Source organism: Oculina patagonica, chromosome 1 (assembly GCF_052425735.1).
Source record: "Oculina patagonica isolate OP01 chromosome 1, crgOcupat, whole genome shotgun sequence".
In the NCBI taxonomy this organism is placed as follows: Eukaryota; Metazoa; Cnidaria; class Anthozoa; order Scleractinia; family Oculinidae; genus Oculina; species Oculina patagonica.
In genome coordinates, this window is record NC_135758.1 from 19,278,807 (window position 1) to 19,302,293 (window position 23,487).

Consider the following 23,487-nt stretch of genomic DNA (forward strand, 5'->3'; position numbering starts at 1 on the left):
ATTCTATGAAAGAATTATCGAAATATTTGAGGATGAAGTTTTGAGGGCTATAAATGCAGTCAAAAACAAGCTTTAAAGGTGATATTTTCAACTTATTTTCAATTCGATGTCAATATCAATAAATTCATACAAACTCTTTTAGTACGCTTTGGTCACATGTGGTAAGACTCGATAAGACGTAAGTGAATTCAGATGTGTCCGAGATAACTCTTTCACTTAGAACTTTGCTTTGGAATTCGCTGTATTAAGCCTAATATAACAAAGACCACTAGAGATCGCCAAAAGCAGAACATGATTATACAAAATTTTTCAGTTAGCTTAAAGGTAACAAGCCGTGCTCACAGATACACTCGAGCCTCTCCGTACGGACACCTCTCTAATACGGCCACCTCTCTTATTACGGACAATCTCCGATATCCTAACAAAATTTCCATATACAGTCGAAGCTCTCGTAAGCGGACACCCTCGGGACGCGAAAAAAGTGTCCGTAACTGGAGCTGGCCGCTTAGGAGAATGGTTCTCGTAAGCGGCCACTAGAGGTGTAGGGGATAGATGGCCGCTTACAGGAGCTTGCCCAGTTAACATAATGCTAATATGCATGTTGTTTATCGAAATGTAACTGGACGTGGATGACGACAAACAAACACTGAAATGTGGTACTGTAATTATTGTTAAATCATTGTGAAGAACGGCGATGTGAAGTTGATTAATAAAAACAAGATACAGAGGATTTTCTTTGGGGTGTCCGCTAACGGGAACTTTAAAACAAAGAAAAAGGCTAAGTCGTAATCTCTGAGTGTCCGCGGCCGCTTACTGGAATGTCTGCTTACGAGAATGTAAATATACAAAGTTTGTATGGGAGTTAAAACGGGGTTTCAAACAAGGCGGCCGTAAGCAGAGCTGTCCGCTTACGAGAGTGTCCGTTAAGAGAGCTGCGACTGTATTTTACTTTTCGAAAAAAAAACCTTTTACCTCTCTATTACGGTTACTCCGTTGATCAGGCGATGGTATTTTGTGTTCGTAATGCAATTTCCTGTTTGTGGTTACAAAAACAATAATGTAACGCTTTATTAATCTTAGATGTTTCGGATTTGTGCTTGGTGTTAACTTTTTACCTACAGCATTGCGTTGCAGAACAGTTCGAGTTACTAAATACTTTAAGATGTCAATGAAATCAAAAGTGACGTCATAGTGGTGTCCTCTATAATACGGACACCTCTCTAATACGGACACCGAAGGGACAGAGCAAAGATGTTCAACTGTAACTACCTGTAGAATTCTGATTGCCCGATTGAGTTTTATAAGTAGCAATAAACAAACTCCCTCATCGTACAAAAATCTGCCATACGTCACCCAGGGACAAACCAAGCTCATTCAAATCGTCATCACAATAAAGAACGCCAGGCGAAACACCGGTACTAATAAGTGCAAAGTAATGTTTGTATACCCACAAAAATGGTGTTTGATAGAGGCGTGTATCAGTACGCCTTGATTGATGCCCCCATCGGTTTGTAGCCTGATAACCCCAGTTACCACAGTTATTGGCCAGAGTCGAGTTGTCATTTGGGAAACTCGTAAAAGAGCCGCATGCTTCCGGCATCGTGTCAGAATCGGTGAAAAACTTCACCACGTTAGCTCCCGAAGCATTTCTGTTTGTCATGATGTGAAGTACTCGACCTCTTTCCTTTTTAAAACAGTAAAATCGGATCTGAGTGAAGCCCATGTCGATTTGCAACTGATTGAAGCCATTTCGCAACAAATATTGGTTATTAGAATTGTAGTTAGGAAGAAATTCTTTATAAGAATTGGAATAGACTGCCTCCTCTTGTGGAGAGTTTGCATCATCCATTAGAAAACGACTGATAAGTGTCCATCCACCTGAAAGGGAAATGTAGCAAGGTAAAGGTCAAGTCTGCATTGGGCAAAACTGACCCATAGACGCCACAGCCTTTTCTACCCCTCCCCCCCCCCCCAACCCCTTGGATGGTGTGCTACTCTATCGCAGACATATCCCCCAGCTATGAATTCGTCCGAACCCATTTATACACCTGGGCGTAGAGAGGCACTGTGAGAGTAAAGTGTCTTGCCAAGAACAAGGACTGCTCGATCCGGAACCTAGCACGTTAACCATTAGGCGACAGCGCCTCCACGAAAAAGTGATGTAGGACGGTTAGTTAAAAGGAAAATTTTTGTTGGATCCCCTGTCTCCTCCTTTTTTCATTTTCTGTGCTTAACTCTCTTATTGTTACAGTTTTTTCTTTCCTTATTTATTTATGTATTTAACTAATTCTCTAGTAATGACGTAGTACAAGGTGATAAACATCACATTCATGTATGTTTGTAAGTAATCCTGAAGCAGTACATTTTCATACTCGTTATAGATATGTATTTTTTAACCTATTTCGATACTTTACCAGGACCTAACGTTACAAAAAGACAAAAGAAAACAAACAGGAATGGAAGCGAGGTAAAAATATTAAGAAATCTTGTTCAGAGCAAATTGAGGGATTGCTTGCCAACACGACGTCAGACCAGAATCTAGATTTGCCTCCATTTTTTGTAACCTAAGTACTTGAGTGTGTTCTAAAAATGTGAAAGAAGTTCAAAATAAACAAAATGACAAGAAAAACGTTGAGAAATGGAAATGTTATTTTAACTCTTAAGAAATGATTCTTGATAAAAATTGAACGTACCTTGATCAGTTTTCATGTCACAAAACACTGTGAAGGGGTCCCCTGAGGCGGCAGGGTCGATCCAGTACACACCATCTTCCCCAGAGTCACCGCTTATCAAAATATCTTCACAGGAGGAGCCTGGGACGGAGGATTTTGAACCTTTCTTTGCTGGAAGAAAAAGAGATCAGAGAATCATTCATAGAAGGGGAAACGTTGAGCGCATTAAGTTTTTTAATCATGCAATTTACAATCATGCATCCAATCACTTCTCTCTCGAACAAAACACATACTAAATGAGAACCGGCCAGTTTGAGTACCTTCCTGTTGTTTACTCAGGACTTGTCTAAAAGACCTGGATTCGTTAAGTATTTGACTAACTATAACTCAGTAAGGTGCACAAGTACACGGTTGGTTGTTTGTCAGTTGCCCGTAAAAAGGGTACTAAAAGTTTCGGTAATCTTTATCTATTATGTTAAGAACGTGACTTTTTCATTTAACAAAAAAAAACTATCTAGATCCTTTCAACTAAAACCGCAGGTGAATTAACAAACCTCGAAAGTTATTCTCCATATAAGTAGCAGCTGGATGTTCCACAAAATCTCCAGGTCTGGACTTCTTTGTTTCTTTCTTTATTTGACATTCTTTATCATTCCAGAGAAACGTCACACTTTGGCATGTTTCCTCCAGACTGCACACAAAGAAGCAGTGAGCAAAATTGTCAGCGTGCATAGTTCTCAAGTCATGCCCAACAAGAGCGAATCCGAATTCTTCTCTGTTGTCCTTGCATGCATCACCACCAAAGACTTGTACGGGGTGGACCAAGATGTGGAACAGGGCACAAGGGATTACTGCTTTGAATAACATCCTAAAATATGAAAAAGAAAAATGCTCAAAATTGCAAAAAGTTGATTGAAAGCTGTTCGAAAGGAAAAAATTTTGCTCGAAAGATGAAAAGTTGGCCAAACGTTATGTAGCATGTTTGGGACAGCCCTAAATGTATACTAGTGCATCCAAACCGATCTGACAGCTAATAAGTTAAATTTCTTGCATATTGTACTTGTTGTTGTCGCTGAGAACATCATCGCGTAACTCTTGGCAAGAATAATGATCTTGGGTTCTGGTACCAGAACCCAATGTCGTTTTCATGTTTATAAACATTTTTCGGGGAATGTCTTCACATTGTACCTGACCTTTGTCTTGACCATTATGATCGTTTAAGGGGGAATTATACCCGGAGGTCGTTTTCTCACAGCTCAACACGGGTTTACGGAAATATATCGTTCGCGTTTCAAGGAATCCAAAAGCACTCTCATTATCCAATGTTTATTTAGCGGTGTATTTTATTTTTTGGGTGATTTTTGGGGAAGCTTGGAGAAGATAGTTTTTTCGCAAAGGATTTGTAAAATTTAGATAGATAAGAAATATCGGAGATTTATTGTGTTTTTAAAATTAAAATTTTTTAGTTAAAAATTGATAAACGGATACCAGATAGTTTCCCTGACAACCTGGAGTGCCAGTCTTGCGTGGGGGTCAACTGTCTGGTGGTGTTTCAAATTTTTTCTTTCTTCAATCGTTTCTTTTAACATCTTAAAATTTTATTCAAATTCTGGTATAAAGCCTCCTTAAGTCAATTAGTTTCAGATACGATTATGACCTGCATTCTTACAGCTGGCATCGATTTTTGTAATTAGATTTTTTCGTAAATTAGTAAGATTGCGTAAATTTCTGATGAACTCTGGAAGATGCCACTGTAAATTGCCAAAACAATACTTCCCAAAAAATCATCAGTCATAACGGACTTCCCACATTTTTATGAAAACTCAAACATTTCCAAGAAAAATTAATACAGTTCATGTACTCATCTAAGTTACAGTTGTAGATGCAGTATGAAGACACCTGATATTACAATTCTGAGGTTGCTGTCATCAACGTAGCTAGCCTGGATTTTTGGTTTTCTCGTTGACCTCAACCCAAACTCCAGTCACCCTAGGTAAGGGTTGACACACGGGAAGACCACTGACGCGACAAGTTTAACGAATATCTCACTAACTATTGACGGCTCAGCGCTACCGAGCGTTAAACGACTGAACACGATTTACTCGGTAAATAAACTTGTTGACTTAACGTTTTGTTGACGAGAGCATGTCTTCTCGTGGTTAAACGTACTAATCAGGTAATTAGAAGGAAACGCCACGGCCCAAGCCTGCCCAGCGGCAAGAGCTAAACCTTTATCAATCGACCTGTACAATCGTTTGACGCAGTGTATATACTACAAGGGAAAAACCTGATATTCCTTTTAATTCTTAATAAGTTTTGCTTACCTTTTTAGCTATATCTTCTCAAATAATGAAAGTTCCAAGAAACAGAGATTTGAAAATTTTAAAATTAAAATTTTTTAGTTAAAAATTGATAAACGGATACCAGATAGTTTCCCTGACAACCTGGAGTGCCAGTCTTGCGTGGGGGTCAACTGTCTGGTGGTGTTTCAAATTTTTTCTTTCTTCAATCGTTTCTTTTAACATCTTAAAATTTTATTCAAATTCTGGTATAAAGCCTCCTTAAGTCAATTAGTTTCAGATACGATTATGACCTGCATTCTTACAGCTGGCATCGATTTTTGTAATTAGATTTTTTCGTAAATTAGTAAGATTGCGTAAATTTCTGATGAACTCTGGAAGATGCCACTGTAAATTGCCAAAACAATACTTCCCAAAAAATCATCAGTCATAACGGACTTCCCACATTTTTATGAAAACTCAAACATTTCCAAGAAAAATTAATACAGTTCATGTACTCATCTAAGTTACAGTTGTAGATGCAGTATGAAGACACCTGATATTACAATTCTGAGGTTGCTGTCATCAACGTAGCTAGCCTGGATTTTTGGTTTTCTCGTTGACCTCAACCCAAACTCCAGTCACCCTAGGTAAGGGTTGACACACGGGAAGACCACTGACGCGACAAGTTTAACGAATATCTCACTAACTATTGACGGCTCAGCGCTACCGAGCGTTAAACGACTGAACACGATTTACTCGGTAAATAAACTTGTTGACTTAACGTTTTGTTGACGAGAGCATGTCTTCTCGTGGTTAAACGTACTAATCAGGTAATTAGAAGGAAACGCCACGGCCCAAGCCTGCCCAGCGGCAAGAGCTAAACCTTTATCAATCGACCTGTACAATCGTTTGACGCAGTGTATATACTACAAGGGAAAAACCTGATATTCCTTTTAATTCTTAATAAGTTTTGCTTACCTTTTTAGCTATATCTTCTCAAATAATGAAAGTTCCAAGAAACAGAGATTTGAAAATTTTAAAATTAAAATTTTTTAGTTAAAAATTGATAAACGGATACCAGATAGTTTCCCTGACAACCTGGAGTGCCAGTCTTGCGTGGGGGTCAACTGTCTGGTGGTGTTTCAAATTTTTTCTTTCTTCAATCGTTTCTTTTAACATCTTAAAATTTTATTCAAATTCTGGTATAAAGCCTCCTTAAGTCAATTAGTTTCAGATACGATTATGACCTGCATTCTTACAGCTGGCATCGATTTTTGTAATTAGATTTTTTCGTAAATTAGTAAGATTGCGTAAATTTCTGATGAACTCTGGAAGATGCCACTGTAAATTGCCAAAACAATACTTCCCAAAAAATCATCAGTCATAACGGACTTCCCACATTTTTATGAAAACTCAAACATTTCCAAGAAAAATTAATACAGTTCATGTACTCATCTAAGTTACAGTTGTAGATGCAGTATGAAGACACCTGATATTACAATTCTGAGGTTGCTGTCATCAACGTAGCTAGCCTGGATTTTTGGTTTTCTCGTTGACCTCAACCCAAACTCCAGTCACCCTAGGTAAGGGTTGACACACGGGAAGACCACTGACGCGACAAGTTTAACGAATATCTCACTAACTATTGACGGCTCAGCGCTACCGAGCGTTAAACGACTGAACACGATTTACTCGGTAAATAAACTTGTTGACTTAACGTTTTGTTGACGAGAGCATGTCTTCTCGTGGTTAAACGTACTAATCAGGTAATTAGAAGGAAACGCCACGGCCCAAGCCTGCCCAGCGGCAAGAGCTAAACCTTTATCAATCGACCTGTACAATCGTTTGACGCAGTGTATATACTACAAGGGAAAAACCTGATATTCCTTTTAATTCTTAATAAGTTTTGCTTACCTTTTTAGCTATATCTTCTCAAATAATGAAAGTTCCAAGAAACAGAGATTTGAAAATTTTAAAATTAAAATTTTTTAGTTAAAAATTGATAAACGGATACCAGATAGTTTCCCTGACAACCTGGAGTGCCAGTCTTGCGTGGGGGTCAACTGTCTGGTGGTGTTTCAAATTTTTTCTTTCTTCAATCGTTTCTTTTAACATCTTAAAATTTTATTCAAATTCTGGTATAAAGCCTCCTTAAGTCAATTAGTTTCAGATACGATTATGACCTGCATTCTTACAGCTGGCATCGATTTTTGTAATTAGATTTTTTCGTAAATTAGTAAGATTGCGTAAATTTCTGATGAACTCTGGAAGATGCCACTGTAAATTGCCAAAACAATACTTCCCAAAAAATCATCAGTCATAACGGACTTCCCACATTTTTATGAAAACTCAAACATTTCCAAGAAAAATTAATACAGTTCATGTACTCATCTAAGTTACAGTTGTAGATGCAGTATGAAGACACCTGATATTACAATTCTGAGGTTGCTGTCATCAACGTAGCTAGCCTGGATTTTTGGTTTTCTCGTTGACCTCAACCCAAACTCCAGTCACCCTAGGTAAGGGTTGACACACGGGAAGACCACTGACGCGACAAGTTTAACGAATATCTCACTAACTATTGACGGCTCAGCGCTACCGAGCGTTAAACGACTGAACACGATTTACTCGGTAAATAAACTTGTTGACTTAACGTTTTGTTGACGAGAGCATGTCTTCTCGTGGTTAAACGTACTAATCAGGTAATTAGAAGGAAACGCCACGGCCCAAGCCTGCCCAGCGGCAAGAGCTAAACCTTTATCAATCGACCTGTACAATCGTTTGACGCAGTGTATATACTACAAGGGAAAAACCTGATATTCCTTTTAATTCTTAATAAGTTTTGCTTACCTTTTTAGCTATATCTTCTCAAATAATGAAAGTTCCAAGAAACAGAGATTTGAATTGGCACCAAAATAATGGGAACACTATGAACTTCTCTATCGAAAAAGAGTGTGAAATAAAATGGCTTATAAAAGATTTATTGTTCTTTGAAAACCATGCGTCGTGAAAAAAATTACCGTATTAGTTGACATGCTGGGCACTTTCTAAAGAACGGCATTTTAGTTGTCAATTTCACTACAGGGCTGAATTCTGATTGGAAGATGATGGCAGCCCACTAGACGGTAATAATAAACGTGTGTGTAAAATGCGATTTTGTGTCTGTTGGCACGTTAGCTGATTCAGCTCTACAAAGAAAAACATGATTTTTTTACCTAGTGGTCAATTTTGAACTGTTTTGTTCTACCATTGTGCTTTAAGCTAAAAAAAGGCAAAAAAGTATGTTAATTCAGGAAGCAAAGTAAAATCAGCTTGAGACAAAATAAAGTAAACAGGGAGTCAAGTGAGAGAAGTGATTATTTGTTTAGTTAGAATTGGCGATACTCAACTACAGCGAATCCAAATTGTTGACACCATAGTAGATCATGCCGTCAGAGACTTCTATGAGGTCGACCAAGAAGTGGAACAGGGCAAACCAGAATACGTCTTTTATCATGTTCAGCGTAAATAAATCAATTTTTTAAAGTCTTTTAGTTACAAGAATAAATAATGTAGCCTCTTTGCGAAAATACGATGTTAAGTCAGTTGTAGATATTTTTACTAATGTATTGATCCATCTTTTATCTTGTCTGTAGTTTAGGTAAGATGAATTGTAAAAAGCGCGATATTTTTAGCTCTGTAGCTGTTTATACTTAAGTTCTAGCAAACCACTGTTAAGTGGGACATTGTTTTTCCCGTTTTACCGTACGGAAAAGCAATTGCTGTCTTTGGCCTACGCTCGTAATTTTAGCTGAATTTCTGATAATTTAAGCGAACTTTTTCGAATGGTAAGACTTATTCAAGCGTTTTTTTGGCGCTTAAGTTAATCTGTAGGCTATTTCATTTAGGGACGGACCATTAGAAAAGTGATGGGGGGGGGGGGGGGGTGGGGAATTTTCGGCTTGCACGAATTTTTTTTTCTGTCCATTTCTTGTGCAGGAATTTTTTTTTCGGGTGAAACTCTCTGCTCGAATTTTTTTTTTAGCCAAACGTTTTTTTCTTCAGACAAATGCCATGTTTTGTTACTTTATACCATAAAAATGCTGTTGTTCATTGACTTCATCCTTTAGGGACTGTCGATAAGTACCGAGGAGGGGGGGGGGGGGGGTGGTCAAAGAGCGGTGCAATTGGAAAAAGTGGAGACCCACTCCTTCCTTCTAGCTCAAAACACTCACCCCTCGGCGGGGGTTGGAAATTACATGATCCAACCCGGGGATCCACCCCTTTCTACAAAAAATAGTTACCGGTAATAAAGAAAAAGTCTGTTTGATTGTCTGTAATGGATTAGAGGTTTTTGAATTGATGTCAGCTTTTAAAGTGCGATCCCAATCATACGCCACCATAATTGTCCCTAATGGACACTGTAATTCTGTGACGAGCTCAGGCCTTCGAAAAAAAATATGCAAATTAGCTTAGCGGAGATTGAATCTACGCTAAGGTAATTTAGATTGGTAACATAAGAACGTAGTTAGCACGTTGAACTACCGCAACGTACAGTGAAGTGTCAGTCATAAACGTCGCGGCTTCTCTGTAGAGAAAGAAAAAAAAAGATATTAACTGGAGTACGGGGTTGCCTAACAAGAAAACAGCAAACATCGAGGCAAGTAAGACAGCCTGTCTTACTTGCCTCGAGAATAATCATTTAGCGCGAGGTTAATATTCTGCCCACAGATAACAAGAGCTCAGTAAAGAACTCACCACCTAAGTAAGACAGAATAATTTAGCGCGAGGTTATATTCTGCCCACAGATAACAAGAGCTCAGTAAAGAACTCACCACCTAAGTAAGGCAGAATAATTTAGCGCGAGGTTATATTCTGCCCACAGATAACAAGAGCTCAGTAAAGAACTCACCACCTAAGTAAGACAGAATAATATAGCGCGAGGTTATATTCTGCCCACAGATAACAAGAGCTCAGTAAAGAACTCACCACCTAAGTAAGACAGAATAATTTAGCGCGAGGTTATATTCTGCCCACAGATAACAAGAGCTCAGTAAAGAACTCACCACCCAAGTAAGACAGAATAATTTAGCGCGAGGTTATATTCTGCCCACAGATAACAAGAGCTCAGTGAAGAACTCACCACCTAAGTAAGGCAGAAAAAAATTAGCGCGAGGTCAGTAAAGCGAAATAAGTCAGCGCGCGATTAGCAAGGTTTAAGCACCGCAAGCTGATTATTATAGCAGTGCTTGACATAAGCGATCATTGTGAAACTGAAAACCCAAGTTAAATTTTATATTCCACAAATAAAAAAATATATAACTTACCATTGTGCGGTGTTTGTCTTGCTTCTATCTTGGATGAACGGCGGGCCGCGCTGTTTGCGAATTGCGTTACCTTATTATTTCCCGCCAGAATAAATTAACCCGGTAACAGTAATCATTTAGACGAAAATGCGGAATGTCTTTTCGTTTATTACTAGGGAAAACCCTTGCAAAATCTTACAGGGCTTTCCTGTTTCGCATTCATCCACACGAGTTTTGCCGTGTAGCGAGTACCATGTAGCAAAAAATGAAATAAAAACATGTCTTAAATTGGTAACAATGCTACTCAATTCACGTCGTGAAGACTAGCTACAAGACTCCTTGAAAGCCCCGATCTTCACACATTCAACTTGTTTCCGCGTGCAGAATTACTGTTGATCTCGCTCTTACCGATATCATTTTCGTCGACTCGCTTTTACATTTATAACTTACCAAAGTCGACTCATACTTGCGGCTGTCCGTCGGATATCCAATGTCGTATAGCTTCATATAGCTGATACAAAAACACCAAAACGCCGCCTCAAACTTGACCGTGTTGCCAAGAAAACTTATGAAACAGGACTGAATCATTTAAGGTGGCAAACAATACCGATATCGACAGTTTAGCAAAGAATATTATTAAAGAAGATACACCAGCACGTTTCGAAACCGCAAAAGCAGAAACTGCGTGACACAAGAAACATCACGTACACATAGCTAGGACCGGTTTCATTTCACATTTCCTGGCATGCGGCGACAAGTTATGTACAAGATTAAAAGACCTCCTGGACAGAATTTTTTTTTTTAGGGCTATAAAGCTTGTCATTAGTTTCTTACACATCTTCTTTCGTTTCTTAACACACCAAAGCAGGATGAATTTCTCAATCACTTCGTATAATAGATTTGTGTTTTTCATATATTTCTGTGAAAAGTCCGTGGGAAAACTATACGTAATAAAAATTCATAAATAATTACTGCAGAAATCCTATTTGACCGGAATTGACAACATAACCTAAAACCACTGTATATCGTACCATTCATGTTTGCAATTTGGTTGAGAAATGAGTTAACTAGTAAGCAATCTACGCAGGCTAGAGAGAGACGAGCTAAAGGCGGAATGTTATGATCACAATCCATTTACGGGGGGTGTGGGGGCATGCTACCTCAGCAAATTTTGAAATTTCTAGGCTGGGAAATGCTATTTTCAGCGTTCTCCACCATATATTTCGTCGAAAAATAGATCTCATCAAGTGTTAAATGATGGCAGGTATTATCAGGTATTAATAGGACCTTTTCTTCTGCACGAATTTTTTTTCTTTGCCTTCCCCTTTGCACGATTTTTTTTTCTTGCCATTTTGGCTTGCATGAATTTTTTTTTTGTTTTTTCCCCACCCCCCCCCATCACTTTTCTAATGGTCCGTCCCTTAGACACAAAATACTAACACCACGGGGGCGGGGGTGCAGGTGCATAAATACAATAATTTATCAAGCTAGTTGTTGAAAGTGTTTGGAAGAATTTCATTTATCTATAAATAGCGTTTTAACCGTTTTTCAGACCTCAAAGTCAGTGAAGGACATTCTAAAATGGAAAATATTTTTTTGAAAGACAAAATTGCTCATTCTTTTGGGACGTATCGGAACATTTGCAGTAAAATTAAGCCGTCTAGTATAAAAACGGGAGGTCGTTAACTAGTATAAAAACAGTAAATAAGACAGACGCCTTTAACGTCTGATGGCTTTACGTCTTCGTGTCCAGTGTCCTCCGAGTGTCGAACCCAGTCTTTTTTTATTTTTTTTTCTGAAAAGCTGTCTACTAAAGGCGTCCCGTTTTTATACCAGACGCCTTTAACGTCTTAGACGTTAACGTCGTCTGACGACATTATCGTCTCTAGCATAAAAACAGCCAATGTCTTGAAACATCGTAAAAATTAAGTGGCCCTTTCCCGGCTTGTTCATTATATTTAACAATTAGATTAGGAGCTCGAGATTTCTATCGCGCGATAGTTGATGAGGGCAAAGCCCGAATCAACTATCACGCATAGAAATCGAGAGCGAATAATCTAATTGTTTTAGTATAAATCTACTAGACGTTCAAAACTTAGCAACAAGATAGGCCTCTTGTTTTTATTAAATAATGATATCACACGCGGATAATTGACAACTGCACCACATTGCACTGGCTTCTGTGTGCGCGTTTGCATTTCATTCACGATTTGTTGACGACGTCATTTGCTCTAAAGTGAAGGAAAAGCCAAGTTTTTTATTTTAAAATGACGATTGAAAGATGTACTGACGTACAAGGGCCGCTGGAAGCCCAGTTTTGTTTTGAAATTCGGAAACGTAAACGATCAAAAAAATTCTGAAAAGTTGAACGAGTTGTTCGCAAAAGCGGGAGGGCATTTTGGGGGCGCATGCGTGCAACCGCTGTACAAAGCCCGCGTGATCTTGGGAATAAAAATGGCGCGGAAGATTCAAACTTTGTTTTTTGTACTGTTTATCGTCACATAATTTAATATAGACGTAAATTTCGCTAAGAAAAAGTGTTTTGTGTGTGGCAAGGCTCTTATAAAGCAGATTTTCTGGCCTGCTTCGGGATCGTTGTTGAAAATAATGGGAAAATATGTGGGACAGGTAGGAAAGCCTTCACCGACAAAAATCAAACAGGCCGTAAAAAGAGGAAAACATTTATTCGTGTGCTGGAGTGTGATATATTAGGATCAAAACTTCACATCAAATCAATTGCTGTAATACAAGCAGAGTGCGAGCAATATTATAGCTTGTCGAGAGATTTTTTGCCTAAAGGTACGGCCACCAAAGAAAAGGGTTTTCCCTGAGGGGAAAGACATGTTTGGGTGTTTTGCACATGATAATGCAGCTCACTGATGACTCTAAAGCAAGGCCAACTTGCCCTCGACTGGCAAACAGGGTTTCCTGGAACAAGAACTGCAGTTCTTTAAATCACATTTAGGCGACACAGAAGTAAAACAGCCGTTATAACAGAACGAACATCAATCTTAAAGAAACAAACGTTGAAATGAAAATTTGAAAATAACATTGTTTATAGTTAAAAATTATTTCTTAAGACATTTTATGCAGCAGTTATTAGAACGTTTCTGAAAAATATATATATCGCTTGTTCGTTTCATGCTATTTTTTGACTGGTGATCAAGGCTAGATTTTGATAAAGGAGCCAAAAATGTACTAATTAACATAGTAAAATGTAAACAAATAGTCTACCAGCAAAGAATTACCATAACACTTTAAAATTAAGACCGATCTCAGTAATTCTTTTCTTGTTCAACGGAATAATTGTGGTACATCGAAATGTGAAGTTATTTTGACCAATGCTTAAGTTTAAGAAAATAATCACAAACGATAGTTTCTCTGTTAGAATAAACCAGCGAGAACGTACGTTAAAGAAAGCTAAAAACTACCACAATAGACCATTTTTTAACGCTACCTTCGCAGCATTAGACGATAGTTCAAGTACTTCATGCTCCATATATTATCGGTAGACGCTGGAGATCAAGGCTAGATTTTGAGATTTTTGCATCGTGAGAACGATGAAATTGCATTTTTATGAAAAATCTGAACAAAATCATGACCACTCGCTCAAACCCGGGATACTTGATTATAACATCGTATAGTTAAAACTGCTGTTTTATATTTTAGTACTAAGTAGCCGTAGCGCTTTGTCCGTTTAGATCTCCCAGCTATTAAAAACATGGGCAAGGTATTACGGTTCTCGACATTCGGTCGCCATTTTGTCCACGCGCAATGTTTAATACACATAGCCAAAGTCGATCAGATAAACGGCACGCCGACACCAAAGTATGCTTGTTGTTGTCAGAAGATAAAGCAAGGACTCTTAGTATCGTATACAGCAAATAAAACTTAAAAAACCTTTTATTTTGAGCTGAAAATTAGGCCATAAATTGTGAAAAATATGTAAACAATCGATAGCAGAACTTCTCTGTAGTGCGCACTAGCCCATATCGACGCATGCGCACGCAAAATGCCCTCTTGCTGTTCGCAAAGAAGAAACCACATTGCTTCTGTGCGGTGCGCCTTTGCATTTCATTCACGATAAATTTAAACCGTCATTTGTTCAAAACTGAACTGAAAGCCAGGATTTTCATTGTAAAATGACAATTAAAGGATATACTGACTAACAAAGGTCCTTTGAAAGTCAAGTTGGTTTTAGTCTAGGAAGCGTGAACTATAGGAAATTTATGAAAAGTTGAACGAGTCGCCCGTGAGGAAAAACCTTGAATTCGCTTTAAATTTTGTTGCTTAATTTATTGATGCATAAAAATACTTGTAAGCTTAATCTGTTTAGCTTTTCTTTTACTGCTCCTCGATGGGGACGCTGAAATTGTGTTGGATTGTAAACTATTTTTAAATTTATTCCACAAAATGTCTCGGTGAAACTTTTCTCTGAATGTTATAAAATTATTAAATTGCCCACTTTTAAAAGCGTAAATGAATAATAAATGCTTTTCTTACCGTGTAAAATCTTCATAACATATTTCCGTACAGTCTCTTTTCTTCTCCGAAATCGCCTCGAATAGTAAATTATCCCAGTCCTTCTTCACGAACAATTTAAAAAGCGCAAAAGCGGTGGCCATTCTGTTGACAAGCGCACGCTGTTTCGCTACTCACTTTCTACAACAGAATAGATAGTGAGTAGCGTAGCCAATCAGAGAACAGCATTCGTGATAGAACGCTAGTGGATTTATACTAATTGGGAATAGAATGGATGCTTTTAGTTAAAAAAAATGCCTTGTAAAGTCTCTATAAAAAATAATAATGATTATCAGTGATAATGATAATGATAATGATGGTGATGATGATGATGATGATGATGATAATAAAGTACCAAGATTTAGCGAGAGAAGTTCGAAAAATGTGTTTTGTGATGACAAATCTTATTCCAGTGGTAGTAGGAGCATTGGGTTCAATACCACTGAGATTGCAGGACAACCTGAGAGCCATTGAGATCGGCATTTCTGTTGGACTGATCCAGAGATGTCCATTGTTGGCATCGGCAAGAATTCTTAGGAAGGTGCTGGAGATGTAGAAAGAAGAGAAGAAAGCAAACAAAGGGTGTTTCCTGGCCTCCCTTGACAACATGCTGTTGCCAGCCAATGAAGAAACCAGCTTTAGAACCCGCTTATAGATGATTATTGAAGAAAGCGTGTGGAGAAAAGAATTTTGGGTTTACCTCGGTGTAAAAACGTATGATATTTTTCTTTGTTTTGGAGCTTTTGTTTTCCTGCTCTGTATTGTTTTTGACGCTCTTTGTTGCTTTGTTCGTTCTTTGTTTTACGTCACCGGTGAGTTTTACAGGTTCTTACACCGAGGATGAGCCAGGATTTAACTAACAACGAAAATGCACAGCAAATACTGCGGAGGACGAAAATAAAGAACAACCGGACTGCTGTATCGGTACATGTTGTCCGATTTTCCTGATCAAGCCTATCAGAAAAAAAGGATAGAATTGTCGAATAAACGAGCGCATATTATAGCGACAAAACAACTTACCAAATGAATAGCTGCTGATGAGCGTTCTACAATTATATAAAGGAATTTTTCGATAAAACATTTTTAAAAGGCCAAAGCAGTTCAAGTCTTGAACTGCGAGCGTAGCGGCCTTTTGCATCCTAGACTCATACTTGTGCGAAGAAAAATGATCATAAATAAAAATGAATTCCTTGGCCCCATACGCAAAGTTGCACTCTGATTGAAGCTCGTCGTTTCAGTCTTGAGGGATTTAGGGAAGAATGTACCGAGAAATACTATACATTTTGCAGTAACAAATCACTAATAGGGCGTAGCGACACACTAACAGGCTCGCAAAATCCCGAAACTGAATTTTAGAGCAGTATAAAAGCAAAGCCTTCATGAGAAAGAACGCATCCAATGGAAAACAGAGCTTGAAGTAAAAGTTTCGATATTTGAATAAATTTACGGGCGCTGAAGGATACATTGTTTCTATAGCATGTTGTACAATGTACAAGTGTACTGGCAAGCATGTAGCCTACATGTACGTGCAACCTTTCTCCTATTATGAAGTATAGAATAGAAAAGGCGACGGTCTCAAGTAGGCTAGCAAGCATGCGCATTTTAAAGGTCAAATGAACAGAAATTTCGTTTTTTTTTTTCATTTTTTTGTCCATGTGTTTATTAAGAGCCAAATAAACATATCTTGAAGTTTTAAACTAATCGGACGTTGCATCACAGAGATATTGCAAGTTGAAAAATGCTTTTTTTAGGCCTTCATAATCGTAGAGAGCTCGGAGAAATTGACGAAAAAAAAAAAAACTTGTGACGTCATAGTTGGTGTTTTTGAGGACGACCGCAGACCGATTCCGCAGACCGTACCTTAGAATTAAAATAAATGTGGTAAATGAGATTTCAAGCAGTTAATTCGTTCTTTTCGGCCGTTTTACAGTTGATTGTTTTTTGGTTGTTGTTCAGAGACGCGCATTTTTTGAAACAAAATAATTTACTTGCTTGAGCTCAAAAATAGCTCAAGCAAGTTCAAGTTTTGTTTGCTGTCGTTTTACATACAATGTGAGACATAGTATGCAAGTTGGTATAATCACTTAGTCAAAGAAGACAACATACAGTGCATAAAACAGGTAAGTTTATTTACATGAAGTTATAAAGGTAAAATAATTTTACAAAACCAACTTCTTACAAACCATCTGGTTTACTATATTTGAACAATGTATACAGATTATACTTTCTATGCCATTGTTGACAATAACTGACCATTTCTTGGCATAAGAAACCGATTAAAATTGATAATGGAATACTTTGTACAATGAAAGACTGATATCAGTTATTACATACCTAACAAGATATCAAATTATTGGGCATTGTAAAGCTAAATTACAACATCACTAAGATATTTATAACGATTAAGTTTGCAAAAAAATCGACCTGCGAAAGCCGAGGAGGGACTTCAGACTTCAAACTTCAGAGTTCAGAGTTCAGAGTTCAGAGTTCAGACTTCAGACTTCAGACTTCCGCCTTCGCTTGATTTCCACTGACCTCCGAGTTGTTAGATCAGGCAGATCCACTATTTAAAGTCAGATCCGCTATCGATTGTTAGTATCGGTGTAACGGCGGAACGCGGAACGGCGTAACGGCGGAACGAGAATCGACGTAACGAAATTTTTAATTACTTTATTAATTTATTGCTATGAACTAAATTAAATTAATAAATTCTCACTTTACAAACCTGCAGACAGCGGTACCTGGAACCTATTAATTTAATTCAGTTGATAGCAATAAATTAATAAAGTAAAAAAAAATCTCGTTACGCCGTTACGCCGTTACGCCGTTCCGCTTTCCACCGATTACTAACAACCTTTAAATAGTGCCTCTGACTTTATAGATAGTGGATCTGACTTTATTAAATAGTGGATCTGCCTGATCTAACAACTCAACAACATTAGGAGGTCAGCGGAAAATCAAGCGAAGGCGGGTCTCTGAATTATAAAGGTGGAAGTCTGAAGTCTGAAGTCTGAAGTCTGAAGTCAGAAGTCTGAAGTCTGAAGTCTGAAGTCTGAAGTCTGAAGTCTGAAGTCTGAAGTCTGAAGTCTGAAGTCTAAAGTCTGAAGTCTGTCCTCGGCCTTCGTAGGGATCTCCTGCCAATAGTATCAATAATACGCATGCGTATTAAGTTATAAGGATAAGTAATCAAACGAACGATTAATTGACACCTGTCAATAAAACACACTTCATCCAATTGAAGCCATTTCATAAAACCAATTGCATATATTGCAAGATCTCTCAAGCCCGTGTCTCATTTAAGGCCCTCTTTATACAATAAGCACAAACCCCCTGTTGAGTTTCATAATCATTTTCAATAAACCCTTCTACCTTACCTCTGTTAAGGTGGCTCCTTAGTTATTCCAGGCGCACTCGTCGATGTCAAACTTTGCGTTGTAACTTTTTCGCCTATCATTCAGTAATAATATGATTTAATTTGATTTCACTGGTGAAAAATATTTTCAATGTTACTGGCGTTTAACTGGACCCCACTTTTTGGACAAATTCGCTTCCAGTACAAAATTTTGCCGATATATTTTTGCTAAATTTCTGGAATCAGCTTATATTCACCTAATACACACCAAAGCCAAGTTTCAGAAAAATCGTTGGAGCAGAAGTCCGGAAATACTAAGGTCATGTAAACTCAACTCTTACATTTTCTTGAAAGTTTTTACACTGGATGCTCGTCGACGAAACAAACTACGACCCCAAATTTTCGTGAGAAGCCTCTCCAATGCTTGCTAAATCGGAGTGCCTAGCCGATTGTTAATCGTGCGAACCGATAAAAAGTATTCGCTAGTTCTGTAAACATTATAAAATGCATGAAAACGTTCTTCACCCTCCAAAGTTGCGTTTTGCGGCATTTTGCGAAAAGTATACCGCGGTTTTGCGTCAAACCCCTGCCATATAAATTTCAAGGTACTGCAAAATGTTTGCATCGATTTTTGTTGCTGTGTCGTGCTTTGAGCTGCAGAATTCTTCTTGGGATTGTAAGCTACTCCGCGACTGAAGGCAGGCGAGCAGTTTTGTTTATATAATTCTGAATACGAAATAAGCATGTGCGTCATTTATTCCAAGAATTCGCACCTTCATAAGGGGGCGTCAGTGATATGCGCGTCAACCACATCAGGAGGGGATGATCAAAGAATTTAACCTGTATGTATATCGTTTATAAAAACTACAAGCACTAATGCAACTTATTGCTGTAAGTAGTTTGTGTTTTCGTAATCTTGTTACAAAAAAAGTAATTTTAGCGTAATCCCCACATTTAATAACACCACCTCATGATTTGTCTTATGGAGAGTACATCTCCCCTCCTTCCTGGGGTGGTTAGCACGCATATCACTAAGCCCCCCTTATCATAGGTGAGAATTCTTGGAATAATTGACGCACATGCTCATTTCGTATTCGTAATTATGTAAACAAACTGCTCGCCTACTATCAGTCGCGGAGTAGCTTACAATCTCAAGAAGAATTCTCCAGCTCACAACACGACACAGCAACAAAATCGATGCAAACATTTTGCAGTACCTTGAAATTTATGTGGCAGGCGTTTGACGCAAAACCGTGCTATACTTTTCACAAAATGCTGCAAAACGCAACTTTGGAGGGTGGAGGACGTTTTCAGGCATTTTATAATGTTTACGGAACTAGCTAATACTTTTTATCGGTTCGCACGATTAACAATCGGCGAGGCACTCTGATTTAGCAAACATTGGAGAGGCTTCTCACGAAAATTTGGGGTCGTAGTTTGTTTCGTCGACGAGCATCCAGTATGAAAACTTTCAAGAGAATGTAAGAGTTGAGTTTACATGACCTTAGTATTTCCGGACTTCTGCTTCAACGATTTTTCTGAAACTTGGCTATGGTGTGTATTAGGTGAATATAAGCTGATTCCAGAAATTTAGCAAAAATATATCGGCAAAATTTTGTACTGGAAGCGATTTTGTCCAAAAAGTGGGGTCCAGTTAAACGCCAGTAACATTGAGAATATTTTTCACCAGTGAAATCAAATTAAATCATTATTACTGAATAATAGGCGAAAGTTTACTCAAAGTTTCATAGCCATCGCGTCAAAGCCGAACATCGACGAGTGCGCCTGGAATAACTACGGAGCCATCTTAAGACCATCCTCTTCCCCAGACGATAAACAAAGCAATCTTATGAACTCAATAACAAATGTTTTGATGACACTAAATTATTTCATTTCTCGCCCTCAAAAATGTTTACTTTGTTCTTAATGAGATTATTTTTGGATATGTACAGTACTATAAACATCAGTAAACATCAAATAGTATCATGCATCTTTTGTTATTTGCATTACATTATTAACCGTACACAGCCGGTTCATATTCTGGCATTTTGTAGTTTTGTAGTTTTTTGTCGGTAAATCGTTTCAGATCCACGCGAACCAGCCGGCTCCTTCGTCACGGTCACGCAAGATTTGATGTTTACTAACGATCACTCGTTTAACATAAACACTCTGCTCTCTGTTTAGAGTGAAATGTATAATTTTGTTTCATTCGAGTGTTTTACCAGAAGACTGAGAGGGCTGAATAATCACACAGCGAAACCAAAGACCACTTGGATTTGTCCAAGCTTTTTAAAACTACCACTACGTCGGACCCACGCGACCGCTTGTGCGCAGTAGCTATCGAATGGTTGGTTGGGTGATGTCTTTCTTAGCAACGGCTTGATTGTCATAGACTCGCACCGTTTCCAGGTACTGCTATTTCTTCAAAGAAAAGTGCCGAATTTCTCCACCCCCCCCCCCCCCCCCGCTGACACCGCATCATGATGCGGCGTTTTTTCGAGAGCGGCGTTTATAAATATTTCTACCCTAATGTGCGGCGTTTATTCGAGGGAGACGTAAAATCGAATAAATACGGTATATGAAGCAGTGAAACTTGTTCACTTATCGTACAAAAATCTGCCATATGTCACCCAAAGACATGCCGAGCTCATTCAAACTGTCGTCACAATAGCGAACGCCACCAGTAAGTGTAAAGTAACGTTCCCCTGCCCACAAAAATGGTCTTCTATAGAGGCGATCATTAAAGAGCATTGTTTTATGACCCCATCGGTTCCTATCCGGATGACCCCAGTTAGCACAGTTGTTGGCCAGAGTCGAGTTGTCATCTGGGAGGCGTGTAAAAGAGCCACAAGCTTGAGGCATCGTGTCAGTATTGGTGAAAAACTTCACCACGTTAGCTCCCTTGGCATCCTTGTTTGTCATGATGTGAAACACTCGGCCTCTCTCCTTTTTAAAACAGTAAAACCGGATCTGAGCGAAGCCCATGTCGATTTTCAACTGTTTGAAGCCATTTCACAATAAGAACTGGTTATTGGAATTGTAGTTAGGAAGAATTTCTCTATAAGAATTGGAATTAAGAGACTCATCTTGTAGAGAATTTGCATCCCTCATTAAAAAATGACTGATGAGTGTCCATCCACCTGAAAGAGGAACATTAAAGCAACGGTCAAGGCTGCATTGGGCCAAAGTGACCCATAGACGTCACAGCTAATCCTGGTTTCTGTAACATTAGGTGACAAGAGTTTTCATTCCCATCTCAGATAGGATGCTAGTCTGTCGTGGGCCTACCCAGGTATTTAAATTAGTCGGTGCTGATTTATTGTTCGAAAGAGGCACTGTGAGAAGTGTCTTGCCTAAGAAAACAGCACAGTGTCACTGGCCAGGGCTAGAACGCGAACACCCTCAAAATAGTTATGTAGGAGGATTAAACATGAATCCTAGAGAAGTTAACTTTGATTCTCACTGAGGGTCTTGATAGCACAGTGATAGCACAGGTGTTGCAAATATTTTTAAATGTTTCAAACATCATCATCAGTCATAATGAATATATTAGGTTTACACAATGATCGTTATTATATATGTAACAGCCTATACAATGAGCCTTTATAAATTCCAATGAACGTAAGATGCAAACTTATTTAAACTAACCAGTAAAAATATAGAAAAGAACAATAGTGAAAAACCACTAAGCTGAAATAGATACAATTAAAAGTGTAACGACAAATTGACATTGCTCAACTTGTTTGTTGAGTTCTAGATTGAAACGTTCAATATGAAGACTCTCCTTGATTTTAAGTTGTGTGAAAGTCTTAGCAAAATCAATAATTTTAAAACTGAAGGCATCACAACTGTCTCGACAATGCCTAGAACAATTAAGATGTTTAAAAACATGGGATTTTTGACCCGAAAAAAAAGTTCATTAACACGTGTGTGAAAATGCCTATTGGTTTCACCAATATAACGAGCTCCACAGCTCGCACACGTAAACTGGTACACAACACGTGATTTTAGAGACTCGGGAATAAAATACTTACGACTAAACGTACTGCTAAGTTTGAATGGAGAGAATATTACTTTTACATTTAAAGGGACCGTGTCACGGATTTTAGCTAAACTTGGGCATAGGAAACTACCATCAAATTCGTTTAAATATATAAAATAACCTTTTAAAACAGTGAAGGAACATTTTAATAACACAGCAAATACAAAAGAAGGTACGGATGGCCAAAAGCGACGAAGATTGAAACGGATTGCGATATGGGTTTTTGAAATGTGGTCCGGCGGACCAGTTTTCAAAGTTAATCTCGTCTGCTTGTAACTTTAAATTATAACGCCAGGGAGACACATTTAGTTGCAATAAAGCTATGGATTTGTCATTTAGACCCATAGAAGTAATTTCTTTGCAAAAATTAAATTTCATATCGAGTATTTGGCAAAACGTAATAAAATAAACTTAAATCAGCCGTGACACAGTCCCTTTAAATCTTTGCAATACTTATTAGTAATAGATGGAATTTTCTTCCCTGTGTAGGAAGAATAAAACCAATATATGGTAGTTTGTAAAAATGGCAGTTGGATATGTCAGATGTGGGAGTATCGACATCTTTTTCTGCGGTTTTAACCTTTCTTAGATAACCTTTAACTGACTTGTCAATGAGCCAACTTGGAAATAGATTACGTTTCAAAATAACAGAAAGGTTTTTGATGAGCAGAAGACATGAGCAGAAGCGAGTCAGAATGGTTATTGTCTTCACTTTTTTCAACACCGAGTGGATTTAACGTTTACTCCAGAATATTGGGGTGTCTCCATTCTAAAAACCTAACTATAGAATGTGAAAGAAAATGACGAGAAAGACATTGAGCAATTCTGCGAGAGAAATAGAGACATGATTGCAACTAAAAAGTTCTTAATATCATTTTAAAGCACCTTGTTCAGTTGTCATGTCACAGAACACTGTGAAGGGGTCCCCTGAGTCGGCAGGGTCGATCCAATACTCACCATCTCCCTCAGAGTCACCGCTTATCAAAATATCTTTGCAGGAAGAGCCTGGAATCGAGGATTTTGATCCTTTCTTTTCTGCAAGAAAACAAGATCAGAGAATTATTCATTAAAGGAGAAACGTTTACGTGAATTTCATTGTTTTAAACGTGCATCTACAGTCATGCATCTAATCACGGCTAACAAACAAATCTCATATTTTGAAGGATTACCGGCCAGCACTAGTTCTGCAATGAAACAAAAAAAAAATTAAACAAATATGACTCAGTTGCATAGTTGATTCAGAGGCATCGGGTTGCTTGTTTGCCAGTTGACTGTCTGTAAAAAAGAGCATCAATAACAAGTGAGTCGTAACTCCATCACTGAGAAGTTGGCA

General features: G+C 38.2%; 2 protein-coding genes across 2 annotated transcripts in view; both read right to left on the reverse strand.

Annotated features, from left to right (window-relative positions):
* Positions 1–819: 819 nt before the first annotated feature.
* Positions 820–7,939, reverse strand: LOC144649082 (uncharacterized). Its single transcript, XM_078508552.1, has 4 exons — positions 7,805–7,939; positions 3,227–3,540; positions 2,694–2,843; positions 820–1,878 (listed from the first exon to the last, which is right to left on the reverse strand). The coding sequence occupies exons 2-4, from the start codon at positions 3,537–3,539 to the stop codon at positions 1,325–1,327; spliced, it is 1,017 nt and encodes a 338-aa protein (XP_078364678.1). The 5' UTR covers position 3,540; positions 7,805–7,939; the 3' UTR covers positions 820–1,324.
* Positions 7,940–20,863: 12,924 nt separating this feature from the next.
* Positions 20,864–23,487, reverse strand: part of LOC144660982 (uncharacterized) — a 55,278-nt gene continuing 52,654 nt past the window's right edge. Inside the window, exons 3-4 of the mRNA XM_078521707.1 lie at positions 23,040–23,189; positions 20,864–21,252 (exon numbers count right to left, since the gene is read on the reverse strand). Coding sequence (XP_078377833.1) covers positions 21,125–21,252; positions 23,040–23,189 — 278 coding nt within the window. The 3' untranslated portion in view covers positions 20,864–21,124. The remainder of the gene's footprint in view (positions 21,253–23,039; positions 23,190–23,487) is intronic.